The sequence below is a fragment of the Heterocephalus glaber genome, unplaced genomic scaffold (assembly GCF_053883595.1).
Source record: "Heterocephalus glaber isolate CG9 unplaced genomic scaffold, H.glaber_assembly_v1.0 deba00001707, whole genome shotgun sequence".
Classification (NCBI taxonomy): domain Eukaryota; kingdom Metazoa; phylum Chordata; class Mammalia; order Rodentia; family Bathyergidae; genus Heterocephalus; species Heterocephalus glaber.
In genome coordinates, this window is record NW_028258427.1 from 873734 (window position 1) to 883356 (window position 9623).

Here is a 9623-nt window from a genome sequence, read left to right on the forward strand (position 1 = left end):
TTTGTAAAACTATATTGAACAGGAGTGGTGATAGTGGACATCCTTGTCTTGTTCCTGATTTTAGTGTGAAGGATTTCAGTTTTTAACCATTTAGTATGATATTGGCTGTTGGTTTTTCATAGATGGCTTTTATCAGATTGAGGTAGAGACTGTCTATTCCAATTTTTTGTAGGGTTATCATGAATGCATGTTGCCTTTTGTCAAATGCTTTTTTTGCATCAATTGAGATGATCATATGGTTTTTGTCCTTGGCTCTATTGTTGTAGTATATTACATTTATTGATTTGCATATGTTGATCCATCCCTGCATCCCTGGGATGAATCTCACTTGGTCAGGGTGTATGATCTTCTTGGTGATCTTGTGCATTCTATTTGCCAGTATCTTGTTAAGGATTTTTGCATCTATGTTCATTAGTGAGATTGGCCTACAGTTCTCTTTTTAGGTTGGGTCTTTCTCTGTTTTGGGGATCAAGGTGATGCTTGCTTCCAGGAATGAATTTGGGAGTATTGCTTCCCTTTCAGTTTCATTGAAGAGTTTAAACAGTAGTGGCAGTATTTCCTTCTAAATGTCTTCTAGAATTCAGCAGTGAAGCCATCAGGACCTGGGCTTTTCTTGGTTGGTAAGTATTTAATTACATTTTCAATTCCATTGATTTGATATTGGGTTGTTTAGAATTTTTAGGTCTTCTTTCAAGTTTGGTAATTCATATGTATCTAGGAGTCTGTCCATTTCTTCTGTGTTTTCCATCTTATTGCTGTATAGGTGCTGGAAGTAGGTATTGTTGATCTTCTGGATTTCTGCTGAGTCCATTGTAATTTCATCCTTTTCATTCCTAATTGCATGGATTTGGGCCTTTTCTTTCCTTTTCCTGATAAGGTTGGCTAACGGTTTGTCAATTTTTTTTTTTTTTTTTTTTTTTGTACTGGGGATTGAACTCAAGACCTTGTGCTTGCAAGACAGGCAGTGGAATCACTGAGCTAAATCCTTAGCCCTGTCAATTCTGTTTATTCTTGTGAAAAACCAACTCTTGGCTTCATTGATTTTTTGTATCATTCTCTTAGTCTCCACTGCATTGATTTCTGCTCTGATCTTTATAATTTCCTCCCTTATATGAGCTTTGGGTTTGTCCTCCTCTTCTTTTTCTAGAAGCTTGAGGTTCAACATCTGCTTGTTTAATTGGGCTTGCTCTGTTTTCCTAGTGTGAATATTCACTGCTATGAATTTCCCCCTGAAGACTGCGTTCAGTGTGTCCCATAGATTTTCTTTTGTATTAAATTCTTTTATTGGTACATTGTAGGTATACAACACAATTACAGGCTCAGTGTCAAAGTCCCTATCCGCACTCCTGCAGTGCCATTGGTGCTCGTCTTGGCAGGTGACCCTCCCCAGAGGTTGGAGAAGGCTGGCGCCCAAGCCCAGGGATCCGAGGCTGGGGTCCACTGACGGAGGCCATGCCCTCGGAGCGTCCCCATGGGTTGGGCCCGGGCCCGGGCCCCTCTCCTGGTGCGGGGACTGGTGTCCCGCTTCATGGGTCAACTGAGGGCCTTGGAGGCAGCAGACCTCCAGGGGTCCCTAGAGGCTAGCATGGGAGCTGGACTGCCCCAGGGGTCAGCAGCTGGAGGGACAGCGGGTCCCCCCCCCCCCCAGGAGTCCAAGGCAGGGGCAGCTGCAGGGACAGCAGCAGTCGTGGGTGTTCCCCTCCCCCCACACACCCCACGCTCGGAGGCTGGTACAGGAGTGAGCTGAAAGGATGTCGGGCCCCTTTGTACATGATACCTGACATGGCCTTCCCCTTCCCTCCTCCCTGGATGGGCATGCCTCTGCCTCCACCCTTTGCCTTCCCCTTATGCCTTTGCCCCTGTGAGTTTTTCTGGGCTGACCACAGAGGAGCTTCGGGCTCTGGAAGGCCACAAGCGACAGCACTTGGAGGCCAGGCTGCAGAGCCTGCGCAACATATGCACACTGCTGGACGCCGTCATGCAGATGAACCAGTACCTCACTGTGCTAGCCTTCTTGGGGCACAGGCTCCCGGCCCGACACTTCCGTCAGCCCCACGGAAGAGACTGCTTCCACGGGGTCGCTGCGGCCTCCACCAGCACTCCCACTTCTGGGGACACCACCCCATCCCAGCCCAGGAAACGGAAAAGCCTCCAGCTCCCGAGTCGGTGGGCACCGAGGAGCTACCGGAGGATGGACAGCCAGATGCTGCAGAGCTCTGCCGCTGCCGCCTGCAAAAGCTCAAGTCCCCTGTTGCCCGGGGACTTTGCCCCAGTCCTGCCCTGCAGCCCTCACTTGAACGCATCTTGCCACCAGATGCCAGCTCCCTCTATCTGACCAGCGAGTCCTAACCCCAGCTCTGACGAAGAGGAAGCGGCATTCCTGAGGCCAGCTGGAAAGAAGGCTGTTTCCTGTTGGCCCCACTCCCATGGGGATGCTGGTCCGTTCTGCTGTCCTCTCCACCTCTGCAGCACTGTGCTGTGCTAGGGCTTGGCTAGGACTGGCAAGGCAGAAGGTTCAGCCTCTAAGAGCCTCTTCCCCACCCTTTCTGGGGGAAGGGCAGGTCCTCAGAGTCCTACTGTGTGTGAGGGGTCATGCTGCAGTTCGGGACAGCATTAGCTCCCATTCCCAAGTGTGGATCCCAGAAGGGCTGGAGGCAGAACGGGAACTTGCTGCTGGCCTTCTGGCCAAGACTGGTACCAATCTCCTCTTCATACTTCGATCTTCCCAGAAGCCCCTTGTGGCGGTAGCTGTGTCCCCATGCCCTCTGGCATTTCCACATCTTCCTGGCAACCACATATCTGAGGGAAATGGGGGGGGCAGGAGGGCAGCACTGAGGGACCCTGCCTCTCCCCCAGGCCCTTTCCCCTGCAGCTTCTCCAGTGAGGCTGAGCCACCTCACCCAGCAGCCACTGCCCAGCTGCACCAGGGCTCAGGGCTGGCGTCCTGCTCCTCAACCACTGCAACCCAGAATCCAAGAAAGCTGCTGTTGAGCCTGCAGGACTTTTCTTGAGTTAGGATTGGAGCAACTTCCTCACCTACTGGCGAATATACAGCCAAATAAAAACTGGCATTAAACAAAATTTTAAAATAAAAAAATTTAAAAAATATTTTTATTTTATTAAAAAAGTTTTGCAATCATATTATAGTTTTTGCATCTTCTATTTACATCTTTAGTTAGAATTCTGAAGATTTTATCCATCTGTGAGAGCCAACCTGACTCCATTTTGTGCCTCATCACCGTTCCCCCCATTTCTTGTAGATTCCAGGTGGTTGCCTCCCCCTCACCCCTTGGGAGCCCCCTCAGTTGATGCTACTGTACCCCATGTGGTGGAGCATTCCGAAACCGTATGTTATCTTTAAAACCTTCTCTTTTGGTAGAGCAGTCTACCACTCTATGTTATCTTTGTAACCTTCCCATTTGGTAGAAGAGTCAGCGAGTATATGTGACCTTTGTGACCTTCCGATGTGGTAGAGCAGTCTGCCGCTATGCGTTATCTTTACAACCTTGTGAACAGAACGCTCTGCACCTGGGTGATAGTTGGTTCCAACTAAACTGTGTGAAACTTCCCCAGCCCCACTAGCTTAGCAAAGTTCAGCTCCTGTGAGATTCCGCTTGTGCTCCCCCTCGCCCTGAGCCCTCCACAACTAGAAGAGCCGCCTAAAGGAGACTCTCAAGCCCATTTTCATCACCGAGAGTTTGTCCAGCATGAGCACTCTCAGTCGCTGGCAATAAAGATTCAAATTGGGCTCAAAATGTAGCGATTCTCTAGACTCTCTCATGATTTAGTATAACATATCGGCTTTACACAGTTTACACAGTACATGATTCCAAAATTCTTCACCCGTGTCTCTAAAATAATGCAGAGCCATAATTTTCCTACTGTAACAACTTCGCAGAAAAGCACAAGGAAATCAGGATATTGGTGCTTCACTGATAATTTGGAGAAAGCTTTTGCATGTCAAATCACAAATTCTTCCTCGAATGACATTCTGGCTAAGAGAGCTTTGCCTTGGTGAATTTAAAAAAATTCCCTCAGGGATAGTATTAAGATTGACCAGGCTTCTCTGTGTTCTCTTCCTTTGAACAAATGAACCAATGTAGTCCAAGTCACGTAAATTCTGAGTTTTGATCGCCTGCAGCCTAACTGCCTGGCCAGCTTCGTAGGGTTGTAGTGAGGAGTCCAGCAACATGAGGCAGTATCTTGAGCCCCTCTTCTATGTGCAGACTTCAGGGCCTGCCCGTCCCCTCAGGCAGCTCCTCTGCTTCTCACTTCCCACCTGGCTGCCTCAGCTCTGCTCCCCTCCCTGTGCCCTCTGTCCTGCTCTCACCCAGCCCTTCCTATGAGCCAGGGGCCTGGGGCTTGGGAGCCCTCTTCCTCCTGGTGGGTGTCTGCTGAGTGGGCTGAGCATCTCTCACTCCTGTGCCTGCTAGAGAGGCCCAGAGTGGGGCAGGGGAGGCCTGGGCGTGGCAGGCCTGAGAACCAGGGCAACAGTGTGGTGTCTGCTGAGCTGGAGACAGGACTGTGGAGAGACACCCCATCCTCCCAAGGGGGAGCTGGGCTGGCTCAGGTGTCATCTCGCCAGAGGTACATGTATCAACAGCATGGCATTGGTGCCTTGGGGGGGAAGACGATGACAACCAGTCATCCAGTGCTTTGGCCACTGGGACCCAGTGAGCAAGTAGCAGCTAGACCTCGGGCCCTGTGTCCGCCTGGAGAATGAATAGTTCAGAGAAAATGTGCTGTGAAACCTGGCAGACAAGGCCTTCAACTGGTCCATCTGGCCCTCCCGGACCAGTGGTTCTTCAATGGCATTGGCAACTACCTCGGAGCAGAGATCCTGTTGCAGCTGAGGATCCCTCCCTTTGAGAAGGCGTGCACAGTCCTGGAGGCCCTGCAGGGACACCAGCTAAGCCCGGAGCTCACTCTGAGCCAGAAGATCAGGGTTAAGCTGCAGAACCTGGACCTGCTGGAACTGTGCCACTCAGTGCCCAAGGAAGTGGTCCAGCTGGGGAGCAAAGGCTATGGGCCAGAGCACAGAGAGGAAGGCTTCTTTGCCTTCAGAGCCTGGCTGCAGTGCTATAGCATGCCGGGCATGAGCTCCGCGCTGGACTGGAATGGCCACACCATCTGATTCCATGGGGATCCGGGCTCCCTGGCCCAAAATGGGGCCAGGTCCCAAAAAAAGAAATCCCAGGAAATCAGCCAGCACCTGTGGATGGAATGGAGCACCTTCCACCTCCAATCAAGGCCCCTCCTAAGATGCCAAGGGCCCAGAGACACCTTCCTGAGATGACTGCAGCCCGGCAGCCTGAGAGGTCAGGGGCGTGGCCTTGACAGGGATATTGGTACCTGGCCTCTTCCTGACTCTCTGCTTCCCAGGTGCTAGGAGGTGAGGGGCTTCCTCCTCCAACACTCCTGCCACGAAGTGCTGTGCTGCCCCAAGCACACAGTGACCCTGGACGGACACCTCTGCTGATGAATGTCAGGTGTCCTGCCACAGCCTGGAAAGCTATGAACACAGCCCTCTTGGTGCCAATGCTGCCTCTCCTGGTTTGATGCTCTAGTCTGTCTTCCTCGCTAGATGACAGCATGACTGAGAGCTTGTGGGATCCAGACTGGAATCCCAGCTCTACCCTGCTCTGGCTGTGGAAATCTGGGACTTCACCTTATCCCTCCATGATTCACGCTCCTCGTGCATAAAATCCCAGTGATCTTGACAGCAGGAAGAGGAAGAGCAGCACTGGGCACTGAGCACTGAGCACTCTCAGAGGATCACAAGTGTCACTGTGCTGAAGCTCTTCTGACTGTGCTGGCCACACGGCAGAGCTGTTTCTGGTTGTTGGCACTGAATCAATCCTCAGCCAGCTGCTCTGGGGCAGAAGCTGCCTCACTTGATCCCTTGCCTGTCTCCATGTTCTTCAATCCTGTGGCCCCCTCCTGCTGTCACCCGCAGAAGCCCTCAGCATTGGGCCTGCACCACTGGTGTCTGTAGTGCCCGCACCACTGTCCTGGCTCTGAGTGTTCCCGACATCTGTGCCATGAACGAATCTCTACAGTGCTGATGGTGCATGGGGAAAAGACAGGCCGAGTTTGAGAGAAGTCCTGGAAGCAGACTGCCTTGGGCTGGGGCCACCCGTGTCCTCAATGACAGAGGAGGAGGTGGGGAGGCCACAGAGATGTTAGCTATGGGGCTCGGGGCCTAGGACCAGGTCCATTGGGCTGCACTGACATCTGGTCTAGGATGCTCCGTGCGTGGGACTGGGATGATGTGGAGACGCTGTCACACACCTGTCTGGTGACTGGGCAGGGGAGGCTCCTACCATGAACTCAGTGGACAGAGGATCAGTGTGGCCTCTGCATATTCCTGGGCTGCTCACGGCATGGCTGAGTCTAGGCTTCTGCACGAGGGCTGGGGGAACAACACAATGTCCCCATCCACAGAACAGGCAGTACTGCCTCTCTTCACCTGGGCTCAATGTCTTTCCAGTGCCAACTCGGTGGCTTCTTGATGGAAGCCCTCACATGTGGACATGCCAGGAGGTGAGCAGAGAGAAGCTCCAGGCCATGGAGGTCTGTGAGATAAAGTCACAGCTGTGCTCAACAAAGCCCACCCTCACCCAGCACCCACATCTACCTGCACCCAGTTGGGAGCCTGTGGTCTGGGGGCTCCAAGGTGCCCAGCACTCCCTGGTCCTAGGGGAGCCTCCCTGGGGCAGAGGGACACAAGTCAGGGGATCCCCCTCCTGCTGCTGTTCTGTCTTCCTCCCACTGAATCTCAGCTCCTGATGCCCACACAGCCTTCTGTGCTGCACACCCCCTCCCTCCCACAGGATGCATGGGTGTCCTTGACCTCTCCTTTCCCTCCAGCTCCCTAGACAGGGCTGTAGGGTGACTCACCATGGCTTCCTCCTTCGTGGCTGATCCCCCATGAGCAGGATCGCCACGTCTATGGAGTCACTTCTCATGGATCTGTACTAAAAATGCAAGGAGATGTGTGAAATGGACACATACCAGATATGTGGAAACATCTGATGCTGTTGTTGGCTGCGGTCACCCCCACCCTCCTCTGCAGTAGACCCCACAGCAAGTCTTCCTGTCCATCTGGGACTCTTCCCTATGACCATGACTCCTCCATCCCTCTGCCTTCCTCTCCTCCCTGACAATTGAAAAGACATCATCAGGACACAGCCCACTCACAGGAAGCTCTTGAACCTCCCTCCCTCCTTGAGGGTTGTCTGGGTCTCTGCTGGGTACTACTTACATTGGGGCCACCTTGTTTTGGGGGCGCCCTGAGGGTGGCAGGCAGCAGCAGCATAGGGCTGTCAGGCAGCCTCTGATGCTCCTCTTCAGAGCCTTCCAGCATCGCCTCCCTCTGCTGCTAGGGGTGGAGGTGGGGCTGGACCTAGAGCAGGAAGCCCCAAGGGCAGCCTGGCAGAACACCCTGGGAGCGGCAGGGATAGGCTGGCAGGACATGCCAGGAGTTGGGGTCTTGGGGATGGGAATGGGTGACTGGGAGCCTCTGCCGCCCTGCCTTCCTGTGGGCTCCAACCCAGGAAATAAGAGGCCCGTGCAGGTGACAGGGGCGCTGGCACTCCTCCGGGGGATGTGAGATGAGGGTGCAGGAGCTGTTGAAGGTGATGCTATTTCTTCATCTGGATCCTCATCCTCAGGTGCACACACAGGCTTCACCTGGATCCTTAAGGTGGCCCCTGGAGTCCCTGGCTCTGCAACAGCAGGAATGTGTCCATCTCCTTTCTCCTCGCTGAGTTGATGACCTTCAGCTGGTCAAATCCCATGCCATCCAGATCATTGAGGATTGCCATTTGGGGGGGGCATAGGGAGCAGCTCAGGACTGGGGGGAGGGGCATCTTGGAGCCACTGGTGCTGCAGCACCTCCTGGGCTGTTGGCTGCATCCTGGGGTTGAAGCACAGGAGGTTCCAGATGAGATCTTGGGCATCCAGGGAGATGGACTGGGGGCAAGAGCACCTCCCAGATAGCATAGTTTGGACCATCTCTGTTTTATCCCCATTAAAGGGGAGCCGCCCCATGAGAAGTTCATATAGGATGATGCCAAGGGCCCAAACATCCAGGGGAGGGCCTGTATACCACCCACGCAAGAGCCGCTCTGGGGCACAGTATTTCAGAGTGCCATAAGTCATGATCACCTTCTTCCCAGGGAAGCACCCGGATCCCACCCCAAAGTCACAGATTTTGGCATGACCTTGGGAATCAATTAAAACATTTTGGGGTTTGAGGTCCCCGTGTACAATATCCTAGGCATGACAATAATCCACGGCTCCCACAATATCTCGAAATATCCCTCGGGCCTCCTCCTCTGGCAGCCTGTGGTTTTCAGTCCTGAGGATCCGTTGCCGCAGGTTTCCCCCCATCACATACTCTAGGACCAGGTATACTTTGTCGAAGGTTTCGATGACCTCCAGTAGCTGCACGATGTTAGGGTGTTGAAGGTCCTTCAGGATCTGCACCTCTGATACAATGTAGAATGCTGGCTGCCTTGCCTTCACTAACTCCTTCACAGCAACCAGCATCCCTGTGCCACGGTGTTTGGCCAGGGAGACCTTACCAAACCTGCCATGGTCCAAGGGGCCCAGCACCTCATAGTTTTCCTGGAGGCTGAGAATGGTGGAGAGGCCCAGCCAAGGTGGTCCCTCACCCCTACCAAACACAGGCCACATCTCGATGGAAACAGAAGCTCCACTCTCCACACCACCAACCCGATCACCAAATCACCACCAACACTCGCCGTCCAACTCCTACGTCACCCACAAGCGATCCACCTGAGCCTCGGCCTTATATAGCTAACAACTGTGACCTCACACTGGCTCCTGTGAGGTAGCGGAACCAATGGGCCCAGGCAGATCTGGCCACACCCCCTAGGGCCACCTCACTCTTGCCCACAAGGACCCTTTGTTTGTCATAAAAAAGGTTACACAGTCCTTGCTTGTGTGGGTTATGGAGATTTTAAGTTTTTTTTAAGTAAGTTTTTAAAAATGAAAATCCGTAGGCTGCTCCAAAATCCTTTTCCTTTCTGCTCTGAGAATCTGTGATACCTTTTGTTTTTAGAGATCTCATGATGTCTATGCTCAACATATCCAATTCCTTTTTCTTTAAATTCTTACTGGTCTCAGAGTGATGCTACAATTTCATTGCCATTAGAATAATGTAATGTTCTGTTTATGAAACCTGTCGAGGCACATTAATGCCTATGAAGCTGGCAGGAAGATACCTATCATAATCACTTCCCCCAAAGACAATTGATAGAGAAGTGCTATGCACTTAGACAGGCCCTTGCCTTGCCTCCTCCCCTCCTCCCCCACAGAATGTTTTGTATTGGAAATGTCAATTTGTGCTGCTGGGCTCCTGCCCAATGCAGCAAAATGGCTTGTGACTGAACTGTGTGACCTTTCATGGATGTTCTGTTAAGCTCCGCCCCCTCACAAGACGGTTCTGTTAAGCTCCACCCCCTCTCAGGAATGGTCTGTAACTTGGTCCCTCTGCTTCAGGAATGTTCTGTAACTCCACCCCTGATTCAGTGATCATGCTCACATACCCTGTGGGTCCGTATCTAAGAAGGCTTTCATTTCTGGTTGAGCGCTCA

At 52.5% G+C, this 9623-nt stretch overlaps 1 protein-coding gene and 1 pseudogene across 1 annotated transcript; one reads left to right on the plus strand and one right to left on the minus strand.

Moving 5' to 3' along the window:
• Positions 1-1471: 1471 nt before the first annotated feature.
• On the plus strand, positions 1472-5337 carry LOC101707976 (endonuclease 8-like 1; annotated as a pseudogene).
• A 371-nt stretch (positions 5338-5708) lies between these two features.
• LOC147821758 (sperm motility kinase 3A-like) lies at positions 5709-9334 on the minus strand. Its single transcript, XM_087199350.1, is given in 2 exon segments — positions 5709-6575; positions 6901-9334. A coding segment is annotated over 1 exon segment (891 nt). The 5' UTR covers positions 8701-9334; the 3' UTR covers positions 5709-6575; positions 6901-7809.
• Between the last annotated feature and the right edge of the window lie 289 nt (positions 9335-9623).